The following is a 24,958-nucleotide window of genomic DNA, read 5'->3' as shown; positions in this document are numbered from 1 at the left end:
GCTTGAAGTCAACACATACTTTCACTGTCAATAGTTTTTGGGAGAACATTCAGATGCAGTAACTTGTACTGTGTTGTGTTTTCTCTTGCAGATATGGTGTACACCCGACGCTAAAGCTCACTATGACCTCCACTCCACTGACTGCGAAAAGCAAACCTGTTTCTATGGCTGATTTCACATGTTGAAGCGCTGCAGGGATACATGGCAATTTATTTTTGTACACTGTTTGGGGACTGTTTCCCATCTGTCCTGTAAGAGATATTATAAAGCTATTTAACTGTAACAGAGTATTGTATATACTTGCATATTATATTTATGTAAATATATATATATATATATATATATTTTTTTTTGCATTTTCAGAATGGGCTTGTGTTCTGTTGGTCTTTGCAGATGAGCTACATCATTTGCACTGGTGGAGCTTCTGAGAATCGCAGGCTAATGGAACACTAGGGTGTTTAAGTGCATGTATGTTAAGGGAATAAGCCCATTAATCGCAGTCAAATTTGGCTTTGTACAGCCATTTACAAGAAGTCATTTGAGCTTCCCAGAACCATCTGAAGTACTCCCTCTCAGTGTGAAATGTACATCCAGAAGCCATTGAGACAGTGTTAGCTAGCGGAGCTTTGTCACCTGGGTGCAATAGCATTGTAACCAGGAGCATTGTATGAAGTCATTCAGTGTAGCAGACTTTATAGCTGCTGTAGAATTAGGGTGTGGGTTTGGCTGCCGAGGGAATGGCGATATTTCCGCCACCTTCCTGCCTGTTCAGCAGTCTCTGCGCCGCTGTTCCAAGGACGATTTCTCTCAGAAACCTGATGCAAGGGAATGTTCGCGCATTTTCGCATGTAAATTCCAGCTCAGCTACCTCTTTGTCTCCACGGGACGGAAATGAATGTGGAGGTTCCGTTCTCTCTGCTGACTCAACCAACAGCCGGTCTCATGGGGGTAGCACCTGTCCCCCGCAACCCTGTTTTAGCGGTTGAGTTCTGCCATAGTTCTCATTAGCAATACTCATATACATATTGCAGTCCTCAGCAGCAGCAGCAGCTTTGCATGCAGGTATCGGTAAATGCTTTGTCCAGTGTCAATCACAGATAGCATGAGAATGAGAATCACCTGAGAATCACCTTTGAGTGGCGCCCCATCTGAGGCTTTGGGGGCAGTTCCCCCAAGTTCTTCGCCTCAGGGTCCCCAAATTCACCCCAGGTTTTCCCCTCATTGTGTAATGCACGCCGCCAAGCTTCCAGCAAATTTGCAAAGAAGTAATGCAATCTAATCTCTTTCCCACTTGCAGAGTATAGCACTGTACATGAGCCTAGTACAAATACATTTAGTTGAAAAGTGACAGCTTTTTGAATCTGTGAGCATTGAAAAACCAGAAAGTCCTTCCACCTTTATACGTCACAGGGTGCATGTTTGTCACAGGCACCAGAGTCACTGTCCCGCAGATTATTATTGAGGGAGATTTACCAACAGCAAATCACTGTCCCTCACTCCAAATACAAAAAGACAGGATTTAGGTGGAGCTGTGCTAAGCTGTGTTGTAAATTCCTAAAAAAAAAAGTCTTTATGTTGTCATTTTCCATAAAGGGTCATGTTTGTGTCGCCCCCCGCCCCGACCCCTCAGTCTAGATTGCGGTTCCCTCTTGTCCCTTGTTGGCTAGTCCCATGTAACAATGTGTTTGTCCTGGGGCTGTTTCACTGGCTGCCTAAACAGGGCAGATCCCCCCTGCATACAGCCCACATAGCAGGATGCGTAACACACACAACGTTTCTGTAACGTTGTGACAACATGCTGGCAATACTGCAGAAGAGTTCTGCCAGAGCCCCAGGAGCTGAATGCACAATCCATGTAACAGGTCTAAAAAAAGATTAGGGTAGAAAGTGTCTCCTATCACAATAGTGTATCACAATAGTTTACGGCAGTAGTGCTAAAAGCCCCCGGTATGTCCCAGGTAAGCACACTGCCGGGGGACCGATGGAAGGTGTCATACATTCAGGTCTTAAGCACGACCTCACGTTGGCTGTTGGGCTTCCAGTGCTTAACAAAGACATCACGTGCGCTTTGCTTATTAGCAATGGAATGACTTTTCTCTTATCTTCACCACTGCCGCCTCAGCATTAAGACGGCAATTTCCGAGGCTAGGGTCTTTAATATCGTGCTAACTTATGACAAAGGAGATTTTCACAAAGGTGTTTGATTTTCTTTTTAAATATTTTTTTAAGGATTTTGTTGATATTTAAGAGGAGAGCATTTCTTATTTGACAAATATGTTATCTGAAATTAATTGGGGGTTATAGTTTGAAAAGACCAATAACCGTACATGCTGTAACAATTTCATTTTGCCAAGATAATGCAGTCTGACTGACTATATCAGTCAGGTATCTGTAGCATTAGTTTCAATATGAACTTTAACTGCACTTTTCCCAAAAGGACAACACAAAGTCAGTGCTTCAGAAACTTAAAAAAATCTACTCAGACACACTTAGATTATAACCACAAAAGAATACTGTGCTACTCTAATGTATGTTGTTTTACTTACTGGACCGATGATGAAATGTAGATGTAAATATGCTGTAAATATAACCCATTTTACCTTTGATGTATGCAATGTGTAACCATATGGGTAGTTCTGTTTATTGGTTCTTATAAACTTTGTATACAAACTAAAAAACATGTTATTTTTCATTAAAGCATTATAAAGAACAGTTTGAAATTAATAAATGCATTTAGAAATGTAAGTTAATCTCAGAACATAGAAGTATATATTTATATATATATGTAGAGATATCTATCATAATCATATTTTATGCTCTAAAAGTATGTATGCTGCCTACATATCAAGTGAATTGTAAGGGCAAAGCCCTAGAGTAATGTGTAATCAGCTCAGTGTATTCACTGTAAATGCCATGCTACAAGGCTGTGGGTGTGCCTCTGCCCTGCTTTAGAGGAGTTGCATTGGTTGGCTGTGACTACCGAGGTGGACGTCCACACCTGTTCATGGGCCCTCAGGAGTGACCATTGGGAAATAAAACAGGTCTAAAAAAAATTTAGCACTTCTGTCCCACTTGTACTTTCTCTTGCTCAAACACCACACTCACAACCTGAGAGAAGCTGGGAAACCCACTGAACAGGTAATGAGCCTTTAAATGCGCTCAGGTGAATTGAATTAGCAATTATCTAACAAGGTGGCCTCCAGGTGTGGAAGCGAGCTAACCCAATCACAAGTTTGATGAACGAAGTGCAGTGAGTGTGTCCAGGCAGTTGGTGCAGAGGGCTAAGCCGCGTGGGTTTGGCGCGCGAGGTTTGCGGTTCAAGCCCCCGTTGTTCTCTGTTCTTTGCTCTTTGTCGGTTGTTTTCCGGTTGTTCTCGCCGAGTCGCTTGTCAAGCGCGCAAAAAAAAAAAGGTGAAGTGTGTCCTGGCGGTTGGTGCTGAGGGCTAAGCCGTGTGGGTTTGGTGCGCAAGGTTTGCGGTTCAAGCCCCAGTTGTTCTCTGTTCTCTGTTCTCTGTTCTTTGCTCTTTGCCGGTCGTCGGTTGTTTTCCAGTTGTTCTTGCCGAGTCGCTTGTCAAGTGCGCAAAAAAAAAAAGGTGAAGTGTGTCCTGGCGGTTGGGGTGGAGGGCTAAGCCGCATGGGTTTGGTGCGTGAGGTTTGCGGTTCAAGCCCCCGTTGCCCTCTCTTTGCCGGTTGTCGGTTGTTTTCCGGTTGTTCTCGCCGAGTCGCTTGTCAAGCGCGCAAAAAAAAAAAGGTGAAGTGTGTCCTGGCGGTTGGGGTGGAGGGCTAAGCCGCATGGGTTCGGTGCGCGAGGTTTGCGGTTCAAGCCCCCGTTGCCCTCTCTTTGCCGGTTGTCGGTTGTTTTCCGGTTGTTCTCGCCGATTCGCATGTCAAGCGCGCAAAAAAAAAGGGGAAGAGCGCCCTTGTGTCGGTGGCGTCGGAGGAAGATCTGCGCCTCACTCCCGTGAGGTTGCGGGTTCAAATCCGGCTGTCGGCGGCACGGGACCTTGGGGGGGACTGCGTCTCCCCCAGAGGTTTCGGAGAGGTGGAAGCAGGGGGTTATGAAGCGGGCCGCGCCGGCCGGCTGGGGTTTTGCTGCAATTTTTTTTTTTTTTGGGGGGGGGAGGATGGGGGGGGTGTGGGGTGTGGGGTGTGGGGTGTGGGGTGTGGGGTGTGGGGTGTGGGGTGTGGGGGGTGGGGGGTGGGGGGGGGGGGGGGGCAATGCGTAGCGTTTTGGCAATGCGTAGCGTTCGCTTTTTTTGGGGGGGGTTTTGCTGTGCGGCTCGCTACGCCCCCCCCATCCCCCCATCCATCCCCCCCCCCCCAAAAAAAAAAAAAAAAAATTGCAGCAAAACCCCAGCCGGCCGGCGCGGCCCGCTTCATAACCCCCTGCTTCCACCTCTCCGAAACCTCTGGGGGAGACGCAGTCCCCCCCAAGGTCCCGTGCCGCCGACAGCCGGATTTGAACCCGCAACCTCACGGGAGTGAGGCGCAGATCTTCCTCCGACGCCACCGACACAAGGGCGCTCTTCCCCTTTTTTTTTGCGCGCTTGACATGCGACTCGGCGAGAACAACCGGAAAACAACTGACAACCGGCAAAGAGAGGGCAACGGGGGCTTGAACCGCAAACCTCACGCACCGAACCCATGCGGCTTAGCCCTCCACCCCAACCGCCAGGACACACTTCACCTTTTTTTTTTTGCGCACTTGACAAGCGACTCGGCAAGAACAACTGGAAAACAACCGACGACCGGCAAAGAGCAAAGAACAGAGAGCAACGGGGGCTTGAACCGCAAACCACACGCGCCGAACCCACACGGCTTAGCCCTCAGCGCCACCTGTCAGCTGCTGGAGTTCTGACTTGCTGCTGCTGCTTGTTTCCACTGTTCCACTGATCTCCTCATTAGATTCACCTGAGGTACAGCTGCGTGCATTACCTGCGCAGTGGGTTGTGAGTGTGGTGTTTGAGCAAGAGAAATTGGAGCACTTCAGAAGTGCTAAATTTTGTTGCTAATAGATTCGTTTTCAGCTTCAGCATCTCTGCCCCCGCCCAGTGCAAAGAGTGTGGCACTAGATACTAGTGTTGCACTAGAACTAGATAAGGCCTTCCAACCAAAAGCTGGCTGGCACCTGGACCAGGTGATTTGAGTTCCCATGTATTCAATGGCTCCAATCAACTAATTCTGCTTCTCTTAATGAATGATGCTGGAATTTCAAAGCTTTACAAACAGATATGATGTATTGGGTGTTAACGACTTTGAAAAACATGTTTGGTATTGCACAGGACAGCCATGTCAACATTAAGCCCTAAAGCAACCTATGTAATGTGCTTAAGTGAATATACTGTGCACACTGTGTGCACTTGTATTAATCGCTTGAGGGCTTAACCATTTTTACCAAGTTGTCCTTCGAGTAGCCTTCTCAATGGTAAAATTCTCTGAATGGGATACGTCATTCCCTATCTAATTAACCACATCTATTAAGCAATTAAAAAGTAAGTAAGACATTCCTGTTTCCTGTTTCCCATTCTCAGTTTCTGCTGGTTTTCAGTTAATGCTTACTGTGTTGGGTTCCAGATTCTGAAATACTGAGAAGTTAAACAAGAATATCTTGTGAAAATGTATTTGCCCTTCTAACTGGCTGAGGTCAGGGACAAAACCACACAGGAGAGAGAGCCATGCTGGGATGGAGATATTCTTCCGTTTTATTTTATTCCATTTTATTTTAATAATATTTCTACCTGCAAGTGGAGCTGTGGGTTCAGCTTTGACCTCTACACACAAAGGATACAAGAGACAAATGGTGGACAAGGATCTATCCCTGAACTGTGGATCTGTACTGAACAGAGGAAGAAGAACAGGAGGTTTGAGCTGGGCCTCTTAACACCACACACCCAAAGATTCAGACACTGGTGTTGTCTGCAGCGGCCTCATCGTGTCTGCAGGTGGTCCGGTCTGTCGGGACAAAACACGTGAAATCGACACCTGCACGTTGAAACTGTTTGTCATGGCTAGACCACAGAGCAGAGCTGGTTTTGCCAGTCCCATGGTGCCCTCCTCCGCTGCTTCACTCTGAGGAAAACAAACAGTAGCCAGAACAGCATGTTCCACAAGCCCCTCCTGCTCCACTTCCTCCTCCCACTCCTGCTAATTAAGGCTTCATCCTTAGCATAATTAACGAGTGCTTTCAGAGAGGGACATACCACATGTACTTTCAGCCTCTGATCAGCCTGTAGGGTTTCAAGTGTTCTACAGTGTGGCGTGTGTGTGTCGGGGAAGGGGCAGAGGACAGGGGGGTGGTACAATGCCATACATACGTAAGGCTCTGCCTTTCAGAAGAGGAAGGTGCTTACAAATGTGCTCTTTGAAGCATTGTTATGCTTTACAAACTGCTGGAGACTGCTGGAGTGAATGCCTATGCGCTGGGCTGGTGGATGTTGTGTTGATGTTAAGATTAGTCTTAGTCTTACTGATGCTGTCACCTGTCATAGTAGTGTGGTAAAGCGATTTATATACTGATGATCTAAGGTAACTGAGGGGTGTGTGGTAATATGTTGGTCCAGGTGCCTAGAGAAGTGTGGTACTTTCTGAGTGAATTGTTTGTGTTTGTGTGCGTGTGCGTGTGCGTGTGTGTGTGAGAGAGAGAGAGAGACAGACACAAAGAGAGAGAAAAAGACACGGAGACCGAGACTGTAAAAGATAAACTGAGAATCTACCTGAAGCAGGGGCTTTCTCAAATGCCATGTGACACAGGACAAGTTTATCGGACATTGTTGCACATGCCATATTTCTGTGTTTGACTAATAGGCTCATAAATTACCACACAATGACACTAACAAACTATCAATAAACTCCTCAAAATAATTATTAATTATACTCATATAATTATATGTGCATCATTTGGAGACTGTCTTTGTACTTTCAGGATATTGCCTAAATTCCAGGCATGTTTCTCTTCTGAGTCATTTATAAACCGACAATAAGGAAACCACCACTTCAGACAAACAATCAATCTTACATCTAGATAAAACCCACATGAAATATGTTTGCATTTACTTACCGCTCCTCAACACAGGACATTAGGCAATGTCAACATCTCTCCCACTGTGGGTGCTTAAAAGGTACTGTTTTTAAAAAAAATCCATCAGAAAATGTTATACTGGCTTTCTGCAGTTTGGAAGTCCAATAGAAGGTTCTGAAACTGCACAGGGACATCCAAAGGCTTCCTGTTTGTAAAAGCATGCACAGAAACACAGGGTAAATTCAGTAGTTGCACACATTATCAAGGACAAGAACAGAGGTTGCGTTAGGCTTTCTTGTTGTCCGTCATTTTGACGGACAGGGTTGTAAAAATTCCGTCTTAGGCTATTATTACCCGTCATTTTAATTTTCATTTTTTAATGATGACATATTTAATAGCATTTCATTTTCATTCATTCATTTTTGATTTTTAATAATTAATATAAAGAACAAGATAGATTATGCGTTTATAAGGGCATGGAGAGCAAAGATGAACAGAGACACTGACCGTGCGGTCACTTTTCATGGCAACAGCACATGATCCCTTCCTGCTCCCAATGAATCCGGTACTCCCTCTTGACCTCCTTGATGCCACTTGCTTGCCCCGTGGCCGTAACATTAGCTGCCGCTGGCTGATAAACGTTATCAGTATTACCTGCTTGTCCTTCATCTTCCACCGCATCAATCCCTCTTTTTTCACCTCGTTTATCAATGCCATCACAATTATTGGGCTTTTGGCAATGGTATGTAGTGATATAGCCTACCAATGCGATGGCTAAAGGTAGCCATCGAGGTCATGCACGTGAGATCAAAGACAAGACTAGACAATAGCCAATTAATATGTACACTTGCCACCAACTGGACAGGGGTGTGAATTACTTAAAGTTACGGTAGATCTCCCTCAGTGTTCTAATCTATCAAAATGACGGACAGCCTTCAGATTTTTCCATCATTGTTAGAAAAATTCAGTCAATGAGGGAAAATATTTGCTTAACGCGACGTCAGGTCAAGAATAGGGAGTCCAAAGAGTCCACTGACCATTCCACAAATTCTGCCTGACCCGCCTATATCTTTCAGACCCGCCTATTCACAGTACTACTTATTCACAGCACACTGGTGGAATGAGCTTCCTGTTGAGCTTCGTACAACAGACTCCCTGGATGCCTTCAAGAGAAAGCTGAAAACTCATCTCTTCAAGCTTTATCTCTCGTCTGCCTTCCTTTCGATCCTATCTATCCACATTTTCTATTTTAAAAAAGCACTCTACACTCATTTAGCAACTCAGTATCTTACTGACCTCTTGTAGTACTTCTCGATAACTAGTCTTAGCATTGTGATGGACATATTTGGAAGTCATTCTGGGTAAGAGCGTCTGCTAAGTGACGTAATCTAATGTAATGTAAAATTCATACACAATTAACCAAACCTATTCAAACCGGACCCATTTACCACTTCCTTTTCACATGGCATCTCTCCTCATGGCATCTCTCCTCTGCCCTCTTTCTTATCTCCCCCTGGGGGGGGGGTGTGGGGCTCGTCAACAACTTCATCCCACAGCCAGGTGGGTGTGGTGCTATATGCTTTGATTCAAATCTACTGAATTGGGAGATCACTATAAGGGTAGAGAAGTGGATATACGAATAACACAAGCACCTGAAGCACCTTTATCATGTTCCATTATTGAGAGAAATGTGTGTATTTATATGGAGGTATTTTCTAGAGTATCATCTAATTGTGATGCATTCCCATTTAAAGTGCTGCTGAAACACTTAAACTGATCACCTGATCTACCATCTGTGGTCAGGAAAAAGAACACTTTAGCGCAGACATCTCTAAACTCCTGTGCTGAATATCATCTAAATTCATTCCGCAACTAGGTTTTCAACTGGACAACTGGCAGTGCTGGTTTATAGGGAAGATAGGGAGACTGTGTGCATGTGTGACATTGTGATTGCGTCACCTGTCAGTGTAGCTGTAGAGGTGACACGGCTCTCTGGAGAGGGATCCAGGTGGGGGTCACAGAGGGGAAACTCCTGGTCCAAACCTGCTGGAGAGACAGCTGTGGATTGAGATGAACTGGCAGCTCTGATGGCCCTACCTTGTGCTTCTCAGGAAAGGACCAGCACTCCTTACTGAGGAGGGAGTGTTTTCACAGGTGGAGGTGTAAAAACCACAATGCTCATCAGCACACGCCATTTAGAGGAAAGGATATTGCCCATCTGTCTGCAACACGCCTACACACTGAGGAAGAGAAGGTATGGTTAAAGATTAATCTGTTGGCAATAAAAATAAAAGCAAGAGCAAAAACAATACTTGTGTGTATGTGTGTTTATGTGAGTAAAAATAAAGTGCTGTGTAACAGTCGTCTCATCTAGGAGGTTCAAAAAATGGGAGTGAGAATGCAATTTCTACCCTGTTGTATTAATTTGGCAGCGCCTGTGGTGTCTTATTGTTTCCCCAGACCAACACCTTACAGAGTTGAGTTTAAGGTGACCATTGGCATATGCCCAGAATGTAAGACGCTTCCACTCTACAGGCAATAAAACATATTATTTGTACTCACAATAATTGACCGGTCTCATGTAAATACTTCTGTTCTTCCCTGGTATCATCCAGAAGTCTTCTATTAACCAGGAAACCAGGAAAAGATGTAGGAGCTTACCATCCTCAGGCTCTCTAGGGCACCATTCCTCACGTGTCTGGCTACCTTCCAATTAAGGAGATGTGGAAACACTTTCTGCAATACCAGATTCTTCACACACGGCAGCCATGTCAAAGTCTTCGGTATTGCAGGCCTGGACTGTATAACAGCACTTGTGAGGCTTCATTTAGATGTTTTCAGAAAAATCATAATGGTCATTTAAGGAATTTTTGGCTCTGTTGTAGATAACTAAGAGGTCATATCTCCTCACCAGATTCTAGTATTAGTTGCTTGAGTCTCTTTTCAGCTCTAGTCCGCATAGGGCAAGCTGTAATGATAGCTACAGCACCATCTGCAGGATTCAAACAGTCGTTTTTATTTCTGGGACACCGTGACCCTGTCACAATTTCCACTTATCTAAAATGGCGGCAAACTAATCCACAGCAGGGAGAATTCTATGAACCAATCAGATGAATTGAACTGCCTTGTGCTAAAGCATATGCAACCCACATCCAATAAGGCCTGAGCTGGCAGATGCATTGCAACTTTAGGTAGCGGAACCTTGATGGTCAAACATCACAGAGATATTTCCTCCTATATTTTTTTTCTGTCCTTTGTCTCAGAGCTTCCTGTTGGTTGCAGGATGGTAGAATGCTGTCTACATTACGGTAGACTCCGCCCCTTCAAGAATCTGCACAATAAGACAGCAAATCAGGAGGTTTACATCATCAACATTGGCACACACAGCTGAATAGCTGGTCACAATAGAGAGAATTTCTGTGGAGTCACCTTCTCTCTCAAAGTGTGAAATGTGATCAATCACAGAGAACCGCCTCTGACCAGCCAGCCTTTATATCTGTTCCCCTTGGTTTGCTGAGGTCAGTTAACATTGTAACATCTCTGTTCCTCCCTCGCAAACGCAATGGGGACAGATAGACTGATGCTTTTATTTCATTCCTTTTTTGCATACGACCTTCAGTTTAGCAAATCTTTCAAAGCTGACTTGTATAATTTTTTTTTTTTTTTTTTTTTTTTGGAGCACATAACTTTTTTGAACACGACAATTTTTTGAAATGACTTCCCCATGATTAAAAGTGAGAACAATCACTCTCTGACTCTGACAGCTGTAAAGTGGAATATTCCTCCGTTCCAGGAGTGTTTTCTTCATGGCGCTCATGGTACTTACTACCATGGTAATTACTTTAGTGTTTCAGCCCCAGAGAGACGCAGAATTCTGCTGATTTAGAGGTGAATTTGGAGCGTTGTGGGACACCTTTAGAACACAGTCCACTGGCCTCAAGGGGGGTGGACAAGGTAGTGTTTGCCTAAAATAAATGATCACTCCAGGGTGGTCTTAACAGAGCTAAGAACAGGTAAACTAAACTGTAATGACTGGTTGGGGCACTAACCTATGCCAAGCCTTCACCTTATGTCACCAGCCTTCATGCTCAAACTTAAGTTCATAAACTGCACCTTTAAATGCCCTTCAGTGGGTGCAGATGGAGAGACCATCAGACAAAGACGACAGGGACGGTGATGTACAGGAAGCTTTTCTGGGCTGGGCGATCGAACATGCCAGCCGTGAGAAACGATGAGTGTGTCCCGGGGTGCTCGGAAGAAGCTGTACCTCAAGGTCTCAGTCAGGTGTCTCTGTCCCCTGTGTATCTGCATCAAGCCCCTCCAATGTTTTCTACAACTGTCCAGGCGTCCTGGAGAGTGAAGTCCCTCTGGGGGGAAAGGGGGGGGGGGCCCTCCTGATGGGGTGTAATGAATCACAAAGGTCCACAAAACCCCCCTCTGCTCCCTCTCCAGCACCCCATCGCATCACACCCGCACACGATTTTAGGAAGAAACATCGTCGTCCGACAGCCAGTATTTATACTCTTGTTGATGAACAAAAATAAGACTACTGCAGCGCCCCCCCCCCCCAGAAGCCCCCCCCCCAGCCGTCCGCCTCCTGAGACCCTGAGTCCTCTTAATCCCATTTGTCACAACAAGATCAGGATTAGCGTGTGCGGTTTTCTGAATATCTGCACTTCTGCTCCCTCCAATCTACCCTTGATATTATTAAGGAAAGTATTAACTGTGTGTAATCTCCTCTCCTGTCGTTTCATGCAGCTGTGTCCGGTGGTGGTTGGTCTGCACAGGCTGGCGCTTAACACGGAGCTGCAAACATTAATATGAATGATATATATATAATATATATAATGATATAATAATCTGAACACACATTGATTCCTTTACCTTAACACATCAATAGGTTAAGCCTTCAGAAAAATAATACACTGCAAAAAATAGCCCTTCAAAAATAAGAAATAAAATAATTAATACAAGGTGTTTTTTGCTAGTGATAAGTGAAAAAATCTGCCAATGGAACTAGTGGCTCCACTAGTTTAAAAAGGATACATTTCACCTTTAAGAGCAATCTGCAGGACTGGCCATTTGGAGCTCGCTCGAAGCCGTTGAGAAACATGCACGCTTGCCTTTCACTGCAGCGCCAGCCTTACCCCTGCGCAGCAAAGTTCTGAACACGTAGACTTCTAAGAATAACTAGACCTTCCACTGATAAGCTTGGCTGTCATGGTAACCCCTATCAAAGAAGTGCATGTTTTTTTCAGGCAGCTGCCTCTGGCAGGAAACAAACAAAAACACAGATACGAAATTAAAATTGATGCACAATCCTAACCACCTGCACATCTTACTAATACACATTATGATGATCAATTTGCGATTATGAACGATTTTTTTGCCATAAGACCATAATAATACATTCTTGTATTTTCCCCATGAGTTATTATGAAATAATCTGGTACACCAGTTTTTTTTTCCAAGACAATACTCATATTTTAATAGAGATTTATACCAGGCACTATTCTTTTAGAAGTAATACATTGGCTTTTTGATGTGTGTGTTTGATAGACTGGGGCTCATTGGAGAACTCCAGTCTAAAAAACAGTAACATGGTTCAGTACAGTCTACTTTGAGAAGCAATAGCACAGTGAAGTCTCTAAGCAAGAGTGGTCCCTAATGCTGATCAACTATGATTATCAAGTGCTGCATATGAGTGTGTGTGCGCACACATACACATAAACCTACACATACACACTCACGCATGAACGTGTGTGCATAAACTCTTGTGTATGTGTGTGTGTGTATGTGTGTCTGCAGACCTGTGTGTGTGTGTGTGTGTGTATACGTATATGCATGCCCATGTGTGAGAGTGAGTGTGTCTGTGTGTGTGTGTGTGTGTGTGTGTACATACACATGTCTGTGAGTGTGTATGTGTGCCTGCAGACCTGTGTGTGTATGTGTGTGTGAGAAGATACACACATCTCAAAATATGATTCAGTTCCCCTCACATTTCTAAGCCCCAGGCCTCAGTTTTGAGCTGGTGTCTCAAGTGGTTTTACAAATGAGAGTTTTATATTCATATTTAGATGCAACATTCATTATGCATGAACACTTAATGGACCTGTGGCTGATTGTGTTATAAGCATTAATAACTTAATAAGCTTTTGAAAAATCATATATGCAATACACAATGTAGTGTTCAATCCAACAAAGTAAAACAGCTACAGTAGCTGGTAAAAAACCTGACTCTCTGAAGGATTTCAATGGACTGATTACAGGTTATTTTTGTTGTCAGATTATTTTAGAGGTATTTTTGCCAGGTTTTTTTTCCTTCTTTATATATTAAATTTGCCACATTCTCAGATTTGCTCTGTGTGTTTGTGCTGTGTTTGTTGAAGTTAAAATTCAACAAATTTCATAAGAAACAAAAATCAAACTTCTCATCTTTAAAAAAATTACAAACGATATCAAGTCAAATAAGACTGCCATGTTTACATAAAAATACAATAAAATGATGATAATCAACACAGAAAGATACCAAGAACTTTGGAGCAACCAGTACTGATTTCAACTCAGGTGGGACTCCCTTTGTGACATAAGATTCACCATTATATACACAATGCCTCTTCCTTTTTAACCCATCCTCTTCCTCATTTCAAAGGTGGTAGAGGTCGAATCCACTGCAAAGCTTTAGGGTTCATCTTAAGATGGTGACACAATGCGGCTCAGGGTGGAGACAAGTACGAATCACCAAAGCCAGTTCAGCCATAATATTACCATTAAGATCGGTGAAGTGCTGGAACTAGTGCTACTTGTGTACCATAATATTGGATAAGTACACTGATCAAACAAAAAGGCTGATCAAGAGGAATAGAGTTAACAGCTATAACACTCTATTAGCTGGATATCATGGCTCGGTAAACCGGTTTGGCACAGACGGGGAGGGGCTTATAAAGACCACTGGTTACCTCATTCAAAGTCCTTTTACTTTCTAAACCTTAAACACAGCGATCCTGACCTATGCAGGGGGGCGGCGTTTATCCAATTTCCCAGGATGCTTTCTGATTTTGGAGATGACCGGTGGGACACGCTAAATATTCTGAGCTGACTGGAGCCTCGTGCTTTTCTTACACCATCTGGCCCACAAGCTGAATGGCTTATCCATTTACACTGAACAAATCCATCTTAAGCACCTTTCTCAAGGGAACAAAGCGAGCGCCTTACAGGAATCAAACCTGCAGCCTTTGGGGTACTTGCCAAGGTCCTTAACCTTAACTCTGCGCTGCCTCGTCAGCCTTCTCACACCAACACACCTGGATACAACAGATTTCTGGGAACTCAAATAGACAACACAGGGGTGAATAAAAACATCCAGGTTTGAGAGCACTTAAGGGTTGAGTTTCTCTACCTCGTTCTTAATTCAGTTCAACATGGATACAGAGTTACTAGGCTTGTCAATAGCTTGACTGGATTTGTATAAAACAACCTTAACCAATACAGATCCCTATATGGGTCTCTACACTGGGCAAAGATATCTGACACCAGCCTCTGCTGTAGATAAAATTATTAGTTTTGAATTTGCTCCTTTCTGGCTCTGGCGGTTTTCTTTGAAGAAGAAGAATGGGTCTAATAATTCTGTCTCCTGTGATCAGCATGTAACAGGTTTGATGTCAGCGCAAGCTTTTTACGATCAAAAGCAGAAAGGCTGGGCAGCTGGAGGGAGGGATTTATATTCAAGCCTTCAACATAATATTATTTGCTTGACCTCTTTCCTTTTGCTCACGTCACATACATTTTACATTATAACAAATCTGTACAGCTGCTGAGTAACTATGGGTCATGGCTGCGCATGACACCGAATCCACAGATTGCTTTTCTCTGCCAAAGCAAGGGCTCGTGGTTGGGTTGCGGTTGGGAGGCTAAAATCAACTGTACGTGGGTTGCTCCATAGTAACGGCAAGCATGTTCTGATATCATTCCAGTTAATAACAGAGAAGAACCAGTACACAAACATCCAATCACCATGGAGACCAGACACTGCCCAGACACAGAGAACAGGGAGTAGAACGAGAACAGCATTGTGTTTTTTTGTTCTTACAGTCTAAGCCAGTTGCAGTATGTAAATTACTGCATGTAATTACGCACACCAACATAAAAAAACGCTATCCATTGTCCTCGCGGTGCCTCTATTCTTGGCACTCTGGAGATGACCCGGCACAATGGATGAAATACACATTGAGAGACACGGACTGAGGGAACAAACAGGCGGATACACAGAGACACATTCATGTAAGCTTCCAGTCTGGGAGAGGCTGCGACCAGTGCAGCAAGGCAAGGGACCGCCCCGGGATGAGGTCATCACCCTGCGCCACCAGACGTGGGCACCGAGACGCCTTCCTGCATCGCCCTTTGGCTGGAGGGAGGGGGAGCGTCCGTTCACCATTCGCTGTCTCTGCGGTGGGCGGGCCCTGCAAAGGAGAGCGCCCCCTGGTGGAGGGAGGTTTTTCCGGCACCCCTCGCCGGCCTCTACGAGAACTTCCTCCGCTGGATGGCTTCGGCCCGCACGGCTAGGCTGCGGGCGCAGATGGTGAGCAGCACGATGAGGGTGCCCACCAGCAGGCTGACCAGCGGCCAGAGCACGCAGTGCAGCAGCACGCCCTCATTGTGGGAGCGCTTCCACACCACATCGTCCGGCCTGCAGGGGGAGACAGAGAGACCAGAGGAAAAGCGGAGGAGAGTCACACCACGCAGAGCGAGTAATCACAAAACCCCTCTGCCGGCGCCGACACCTCAGACACGCTACCCAGCATGCACAGCACGCGCACATGCACAGACACCAATCACAGAGCGGCGGATAAAACCAGACCTAGTGGGGGTGGGCGTCAAGGAGGCCTAGGCCGGGCTCATCAACCCCCTGCCTGTGTCAGGGATGGGGGATGGAGGGGGAGAGGAGAGGGGCTGATGAAAAATGGCTTTCCCATGATGATGCAGCCTGGTCTTTTTGCACGAACGTCTCGGCAAGAGTGGGACAGGGAGCGGAACAGCCGATCGAAACGTCGACACTTTGGCAGGGCTTCCTGGGGGTTGTGGGAGTGGTTCAGGGGGGAGACATCAATCCAGAACGCTTAACTTAATTGCGCCCAGTCAGACCTGAAAGAAGGATTTCGGCCAGTCTGAGTGATTTACTCGGAGGCCGAAGCCAGCAGTACCAAACAGCGGTGACAGGCTGCTGTGGTTGGGAGGGAGCGCGCAAAGAGAGTGAAGATCAGGAGGAGAGGGACTGCGGTCAGGCACTGCCAGCCTCAACACCTCAAGCAGAACACTGGAATCAGGTCAGAGGCGGGGCTGAGACTCACAGGAGAGCTCCGACGAACATGTGCGCGCTTTTCAAATGACCCCCCGAGAGACGGACCCTGGCGCAGCGTCGCACTTCAGGGTTTGGGACATGAGGATCGAAGGGTTGTGCCCCCCCCCCACCCCTCCTGGGGGGGGGGGGAGGTATTTTGAGGCGCACAAAGACAACAGGAAATGATGACGGATGAGGCAGAGTTCAGCGGCTGAATCCCTACAGTGGCAGGTATTAGCAAAGTGATTTATCACCGCGTGATTCAGTCCTCATAACAATGCAACGTTCTATAATCAGACCAGCCAGGTCACTGTACTAGCACTCTAACTCGAAAGAGCTGCATTTTTAGTGAATAAAAATATTTCAGATTCAGGGTCCAATCACAGTGGAAATCATGCAATTATGCTTTTCTCGAAGGCTGATATTTGAACTGTTAAGTGGTAAATATGTCCCACATCATGCAGAGAGAGCTTCATTCAGCCTCTAGCTGTGCAGTTTCCCCATTCTTTAGCTTATACAGGATGCATAATTGAAGGCTATACCTATGAAACAATGTACTCTCAGTCCACAAATAAAGGTCAGGTGATCACACCTCTGATGCAGGACAGTTGTCCACGGCAGTGTGACACAGCTGGCATAGGCAGCATCTGTCCATAGAGCACATGTTTTTACTAATCTCAGTTACATGCTGGAATCAACAGCTGGGCAACAGGCACATGGTACCAAACGCCTGCCAGTTCTTTTTTAATTGCGCACTTCTCACTAAGATTACAGCAACCCGTTTTCTAGAGGAGTCCAGGAGGAGGTCCTGAGCTGCCCCCTGCCTGGTCCGTATGTTTCCGGTGTGCACGCCTGGCTGAATACTTTAACTACAGTATAAGTAAGGCAGGCCATGTGAGGCCGTGTGGGAAGGGACGGGGTCCAGGGAGACCCGCCCCTGCCAGCACTGCATCAGCACCGCGCTCTGAGCCATCCCTCCGCCTGCCAGCGCACTGCAGAAAACTAGAGCACATCCGCCCAGCTGAGGAGCTCCGGAGCCTCGCTGTGAGCCGGGTCCGTCTGCACATCTGCCTGCGTCAATGTATGGAAGTGGAGACGCTTTCAGTTTTGATTCATTGTGAGAGCAGATATATTTCAATATTTATATATTTATTCATTAATATTTACAGCATGCAATATAAATGAATATATGCATGAAGACTTGCCTTGTCAGAAGATGGCAGGCTATTTTTCTTTACTTTAGGAGGAAATATCTATGTACAGAATAATACATTGAAAGATGGTTATTGTGATAAATGTGATCACAACCAAACTTGACTTGGATCTCCATTAACCATCATCCTTTATTTCCTCTATCTGTAGGTACAGTAAATAAGTAAGTACAGTAAGCAGTTCCTTTGCTATACCAGTAAGGTATCTTATTCATCATTATGGCTGTTTGTTGCAAAATGGTGTATAACGAATATGGTGTTATTAGTATTAATGTAATCCCTCATATATATATATATATATATATATATATATATATATATATATATATATATATATATATATATATATATATATTTGAACTTGAAATTTAGATAGATAGATAGATAGATAGACACTTTATTCATACCCTTGGGGAAATTCATTATTGCAAGCTTGCTGCAAAGTCAAAACAGTGCTTGAAATGAAAAGCTAACCAAACACTTTCCCTCAGTTCAGATAATAATCCCCACTTAATGACCCTCACCATTCATTCCTAGGTGGTAAAGGCCACAGAGACAGCCTCCCAACAAAATGAACAACTGAATGACACAAACACTAACAATACCAGAGGAGCTCCAGGCATAAAGTCATCCGAATGACTGACAAGATTTAAAAACTAGAGAACCCTAACTTCACAGAGAGGAGTGTGTGTTTTTGCGATGAGTCCGGCTTTCCAGGAAACGTGCTAATTCATTTCCAGACACTGTACTCCCAGGAACATCTGCCAAGACTCCCTCTGGGGATCGCCAGCTCTCAAAGCTGATAAGTGTGTTTCAGGGGGCACTGCATGTCACATCCTGTTTAAAGCAGCCCAGTGGACCGTGACTGCTGATTGGCAGGGGGCATCGGGCCCTCTCCGTCCATATGGCTGATCCAGATGCATTGTGGGATTGTGGGCCCAGCCTCTGCGCCACGTTGATATTTACATTTCCGCAGAAGGCAGGGGCGTCTGCTGGACCTTGCCAAGCCCGTTCACCAAGCTGAATTTCACATGTAATGTCTGTCCATCTTATCTTTCCCACGACTGTTGGTTTAATATGCTCTTGGCTTTACTACAACACTCTGTGGGGACCGTGTACTTTTTCTTGTACCTGGTTCGATAAAGACGTACCCACACCTCAAAAAAGCCGCACTCCGTGTGATGTCACCGCTTATCCATTTGAACCTTTCGCAAAATAACTTTCATCCTGAGCTTTGTTAAGGTCAGGGGTTCATCAAAGTAAGGGGATTGGAAAGGGAGTAGTAAGACGTGACACACATCATTACGTGCTGAAAACTTAGTTCAGTGGAAAGTTTCAAATGTAGCACACACTGCCTGATGATACACACACACACACATACACACACACTAACAGAAGAGTACAGACAGAAATGGCATCATTAAATATAAACAAAGCGGGAGGGGTGGGGGGGGTGCAGTGTGTGTGAGCAGAGCAGAATATTGCCCTCCCCCAGGAGCGCCCATATGCCCACACCGGGCTGCTGGCGGGACATCTGGTCTCCGTGGCATCACCCCTGCTGTCATTCTCCACGTTTTCAGCTGGCGTCTTAATTCCCAGACCTCGCCCCCAAAATAAGCAACGCTGACGGAACGTTCGGTGCCAAACCCGCGCCACACATTCCTCTCTGAGCTGGCCCACATCGGCGGCAGAGCGGCCGGGCAGGACCAGTCAGCCAGGGGGGATGGGGAGAGCAGGTATATCATAGTGATTATGATATCACAATGCCTGAAGTGCTCATGCTGGAATTTCTAATGCATTCCATTTTCCATTCCGGCCTGGCCTAGTGACAAACACCTTACGACAAACACGTAACATTCCCACAACATTGCTGTGACATTTCTGCAACACTGTAATGAACATATAACAATGTTATATGTTAATACATGAGTGTGTGTGCAAGAGGAGGGTCTCAGTTTGTCAGCGTGGATGCAGAGCAGATGTCTGCCTTCATCATTACGGGTGCAGATGGAAAGTCTCACTGAGAGAGTGGTGTGAGGGTCTCACCTGCGCTGCTGGTCGAAGAAGCATGTGAAGGACTGGGAGCTGATTTCTTGTGTCCAGTAGTCCTGCGACCGCAGCACGTTCTCCTTGTTCTTCTGGTCGTCTCTCTCACAGGGAGGAACATAGGAACACTAGTCCAAAAGAGTAAGGGACAGAGTTTACTGTTACACCAGTAAGCTAAGAAACAATTCTTGTCCAATGAACAGTGCCCTGTATATATTAGCTAGCCCTGAGTGATTATAATTTTTCAAATATCATTTAATAAAGTATGCAACCTTCCAGTTATTAATGCAGAACATAAGTTTGTAGTTTCTTTATGGACATAAGCAATCAGAAATAATCTGTTTACTCTCTCCTTAACCCAGGCCTAACCCTAACCCCAGTTTCAAGTCTAATGCTAATAATGTTATTATGCTTCATAATAATTAAACACAAATTATATAATTGTATTATTGCACTCACCGTATAAATTGTGTCAGTGAAAAAATGGTGTCAACTATACAGTAATTAAATTTGAATTTCATTCACGTGAGAATTAAAAGAACCAAATATGTAATTAAAAGAACCGATTGTGTCATTCAATGATTTCTTCATAGACAAGGACATGTCTAACAAGACATGTCCAGCACAGAGTGGGATTGGCCAATCTCAAGCCCCTCCACAGGCTAAATGGCATGGTCAGAGAGCTGGAGATACAAAGCCATGTTACTAAAAGATCAACCAATAAGAGGGCGACACATGCCCTACCGCCACGGGTGGAGCTCCTCCATAGTCCTGCCAAATCAATCTGTGGCTTAATCTCGCAAACACAGAACAGTCCCCCGGAGGGAGGGGTCCTCAAATCTACCCTCGTTTCCACTTCACCTGGGCAACAGGGTTTCCATGGAGATGCACAGATGGGGCTTTGAAGAGCAATGAGCTGAGGTTATTGATGCTTAAGATAATAAGGCCCTGAAAGTAACCCTGTGTCTTTCTCGCCCTGCGTCCCACCCCAGGCTACCCTTTCCCCCCCAATCATCCAGCATAGCTCTGATGCAATCTGTAGGCAAATGCACCCCTATGAGAGGGGAGTGTGACTATCGTTCCAGCAGCAGCATGCCGTATCCAAGCCTGACCAAAAGGCACAAAGCCCTGCAGTTTATTGAGGGATTTAGTTTTTAAAGCTTGCAAACCCCCCTTCTCACCCCTGTGTTGGTTGAATGTGTGTGGTGGGACAACATGAACGCATGTGATCAGCTCTGAGATGTAGAATGGTTCTTCATTTTGGCTTTATGACACTTCATCTGTCAAAGGGGTGAAAATGTCTTTCTTAATTGGAGCAACAGATTCACGGCCCTTGTGCCACAAATACAGGCCAAAGCAGACAGCACACCCTACATACAGACTTTCAGCAGACTGCTCAGACAATGAAACAATGTCTAAACGGGAATGCAGAGAGGAAATGCATGCTGCCACTACTCCACAGTCAAAGTCTTACACCATTCAGTCTTTACTGTCATTCATTTTCATTATTCTGCTACAGTCCCAGGCCTGAGATTACGCAGATCTATATTCATTTGTACCACTATAAGCATACTGCCATTGGACTGAACATAGCAGAATAGTAGGGTGACATTTTAACAAACGTCTACATCTCTACAGAAAATGAAGCCGCTTGTTAATGTTTAACATTCTCCCAATGTTCCTGTCATGTTGCTCGAAATTCCCTGCAATGCTCCGAGAGCACAGATGTTAATTTGGATTGATGTCCCGGCTACAGACGCGCACAAAATCTCTCACCATAAATACAGTAAAGATATTGCTTCGCTCCCACCGCCACGGGAGAAAACGGCTTATTCCACTGACGTCTACAGATCTCCGAACCATGTCCTTCCCACATTAGCGTGGCATGCATTTGTCTTTCACGACACACATACTGGGACTCAAATCCCCTTGTGCGCTGGGAATAACAACACGATCTGTGAAATTGTGCAAAGCACAGGAAAAGGGATTAAATATGCGTCCGTGTGAGTGTATATGTGTGCGTTATCTGTTTTTCTCTCTGTGTTTGCCTGTCTGTGCGGGCCTGTCCTCACCCCACCTCTTCCCCCTCCCAGCCAATCCCGGCACCGGCCCAAACCCCATCCCTGGGATCATCCCGAGATTCCCCCTCCTGGTAAACCCATTTCCCATGGTGCCTCGGGAGCGCCCTCCCTTCTGTCCCCCCGTCCCCCCCCCACACAGATACATTTATTGTGGATGGGATTAGGCCTGTCCCATGTTAAGTGCCTAATGTCCTGTTTCATTCTATGCTGCGGGCATTAACAGGAGATTGCGCAAAGCCTCTTCAGTGTGCTCCCTGTCCTCATCCAATTGGCAAACTCTAATCTGCAGATGGAGGGGAATATAGCGCCTCCCGCCGCATTTTACTTTATTATTTTTATCATTTCATTATTTTTATAATTATTATTGTTATTTTCAGTTGTCATCCTCCTAATAATCTTTACCGACATTAGTGATATAGCAATTATTGTGACAGTTATTATTGGCAGTAAAGGTAGTATCAGCAGCATTATATTTGGCAGACGCTCATCTTTGGTGATATACTGTACAACAGGTAAGAGCATAACTATACAGTGTCAAACAAAATGTAGAACACGAAGCATATATTTGAACACATCAATACCATATTAGACATTAAAATTGTATTGCAACTAATGTGCAAGGTATTTAATGCAGTTCAGGTTAAAATCAAGCAGACAAACAATCTTTACAAGCTGAAAAAGATGTGTCATCTGGAAAATATTCGATGTAGCGTTTGAACGTTTGAAAGGATGAGCCTGGGTGAGATTCAGAGCCAGCGCAGACGCTTCTGCGGAGCCATTTCATCTTTCTCCCTGACAGAGGAAAAAACAGCGGCGATGTCAGACTGATAAGCCGTTTCTGCATCTTTCTCACTCTCTCTTTTCCCTCCATATCTCCCCTCTTCCAGAGGAGTGAGTCAGCTTTCTGTGTCATGACTGGCCAAACGCTGGAACGGAAAGGCTGTTGTGGAATGCGCACGAGCGTCTCTGCTCGTAGCGTGTCAGCGCTGAGCCTAACGGTGTTGCCAGGCTTACAGAGGGAACCTTCCTAGCGCATCTGTACGATCTGCTCACATGCCAGACCCCTGTTCAGTCTAACCACATTGAAGATGTTGACTGAAGATAGTCTTACATTTTTCATTTCTTCCAAGTTTTTAATTTAAGACTCATTGAAGATTTTTTTGTGTCCCAAGTTTAAGGACAGAATTTTACCTTTAGGTCGCCTAGATGACACAGGGTCTGGAGAATGTAGACAAGAAGTTTTGGGACTTGCCTTTGACATTTGACCTTTGGCCTTTTGACAGAGTTAGCAACAGTAATTTTAAGAGGTGGTGCTCTGTGGATGGGTCAGCTCTGGAGTTCAGCTGTCCCAGGGTAAATGGTTTTTTTTATGAGGCCATGACAGAAACCAACTGCAGAAACCAGATCATCTTAAACAAAATCTAATTACACTGAATGATCTGGCTGACACAGGGGTGATTAGTCTCTGTGCATACATTCCAGCCGACTGATGAAGTAGCGAAGAGATGCCAGCCAAAGACAGGAGGACTGATGAAATTCAAATAATTCAATGAGAGTTACTTCATTACATTTCCTCAATTTACCGAGCAGGACGGAGGGGCCATTCTAATTGTCCGCATTTGATGTGCACTCCTATTTCCTAGCCAATAAATAAAACGCTAATTAAAGTCTTGTCAGTATTGCTTAGCAAACAGACTCGCTGATGGGTTGGGTTTCTCCATCACGGCCTGAGGCCTTGCTGGCTGTCACTCTCTGTCGGGCGGGCGTGGGACAGCACTAGGACCCTGCAGTGGTGGCCAGGTGATCCTGTCCCCAGTCAAAGTGACCGCTCCTTTCAAAGGCACCGGTTTAAAGAGATTAAGGGGGAGAGTGGATGACGTAAAAGAGCTACGTCTGTGGGAAGGGGTGCCAGCTCAGCTGGTCGCGTCCCAACCGTAATGTAAAACGGACTCGCCCGACCAGGCCTCCCTCATCCAGGCTCCTGGGTCACCACTGAGCCCTGCTTGTTGACCGCTTCCATCAGCTGCTCCCATTACACTAATGCACTGCTACAACAGTGTCCCAGGGCTCTGACTGTGACATCACCCATTACGCTAATGCACTACATCAATGTCTCAAGAGTCTCGCTGTGACATCACAGTACGCATGCCGGTAACATGCCCTTCCTGTTCCCAGACATAAAACGGCAGCAAGCGTTACCAATCAATTTCCATTCTTCCATTCCTTTAATTGACAGTTATTGATTGCATGGCTCTGCATACACAGTGTTTGTAGTTAAATCATCAGTCACAGTAGTCTATGTGGTATGCGACCAAGCAAGAGACACTATGCCATAAACACGCATGGCCTGTACATTAGCCGAGTTTCAATTAAGAAAAAGAAAAAAACCCGGGGCCACAGGTTGTTCAAGCTTGCTGCATGACAGAATAAGAGAAGAGAAGAGAGACGGGCTTCTGTGTAAGGGGGAAGATGCTGCCACTCTAGAATAGAATGCAAAGACAGGGGAGTTTTAAAGCACATCAGACAGAACTTTGGAGTAATCGGGTAGCTGTCCAGGCCAGGACCCTCAGGAGCCCTTCCGATCCCCCCCCAGACATCGTTTCCCCTCCCCTCCCCTCCCCTCCCCTCCCCGCTCCCCGCTCCCTCTGCAGACTGTGGGCTCCAGCATCAGACCTCCTCGCTGTGATAAATCAGCTCCTCCACCCTGGCTGCCTCTCCCAGTCTGGAGCCAGACCTGAGCCTCCTTATGCTTCCCCTACTGATGAACCATCCGAGGAGAATTTCATTTCCCTGCCTGCATCTGCTCCCTCTAAAAATACAGAAATAAATAAATAAACCACAAATTCCATTTATATAGCGCCTTTCAAGGATCTCAAACCACTTTATAGTGAAGGGGGGGGGGAGTGACTGACATCAACTGCTCTTTTTCTTCTCTTTTCTCCACTCCCTCTTCCTCCCTCCTCCCACCTCCAACCCCTCCTTCTACGTTTCTCCCTCTCTCCCTCTCTCTCGCTCTCTGTCTCTTTTCAATTACACCAGGGCTCCACCTGAGCCACCACAGGAGTGGGACGTGGGCAGCCTGTGGGAGCAGGGACGCAGGCTTGGGCTTGGGGCCGAGGAGACGCAGAGGCTTGGCGGCGGCAGGGAGAGCCGGCGCCCCCTGGAGGGTGGGGGATGAATTAGGTGGGTGTAATTGGCTGGATGTGGAGGAGAACAGGCTGACAGAGACACAGGAGGATCCGGGGGCTGAGTCACCGGGAGCCAGG

The 24,958-nt window shown here is 45.7% G+C and overlaps 1 protein-coding gene across 3 annotated transcripts in view; it reads left to right on the top strand.

The window, feature by feature from the left end:
* The window catches only part of LOC118771860 (receptor-type tyrosine-protein phosphatase beta-like), a 51,144-nt gene extending 48,538 nt beyond the window's left edge, over nucleotides 1–2,606 (top strand). For all 3 annotated transcript variants that reach the window (XM_036519985.1, XM_036519984.1, XM_036519986.1), the window contains one exon: nucleotides 92–2,606. In XM_036519985.1, the coding sequence (XP_036375878.1) occupies nucleotides 92–114 (23 nt within the window). In that variant the 3' untranslated portion in view covers nucleotides 115–2,606. The remainder of the gene's footprint in view (nucleotides 1–91) is intronic.
* Nucleotides 2,607–24,958: the final 22,352 nt, after the last annotated feature.

The sequence above is a fragment of the Megalops cyprinoides genome, chromosome 25 (genome assembly GCF_013368585.1).
Source record: "Megalops cyprinoides isolate fMegCyp1 chromosome 25, fMegCyp1.pri, whole genome shotgun sequence".
Lineage (NCBI taxonomy): Eukaryota > Metazoa > Chordata > Actinopteri > Elopiformes > Megalopidae > Megalops > Megalops cyprinoides.
The sequence above is the reverse complement of the archived record's forward strand: the minus strand, read 5'-3'. Positions and strand labels throughout refer to the sequence as shown.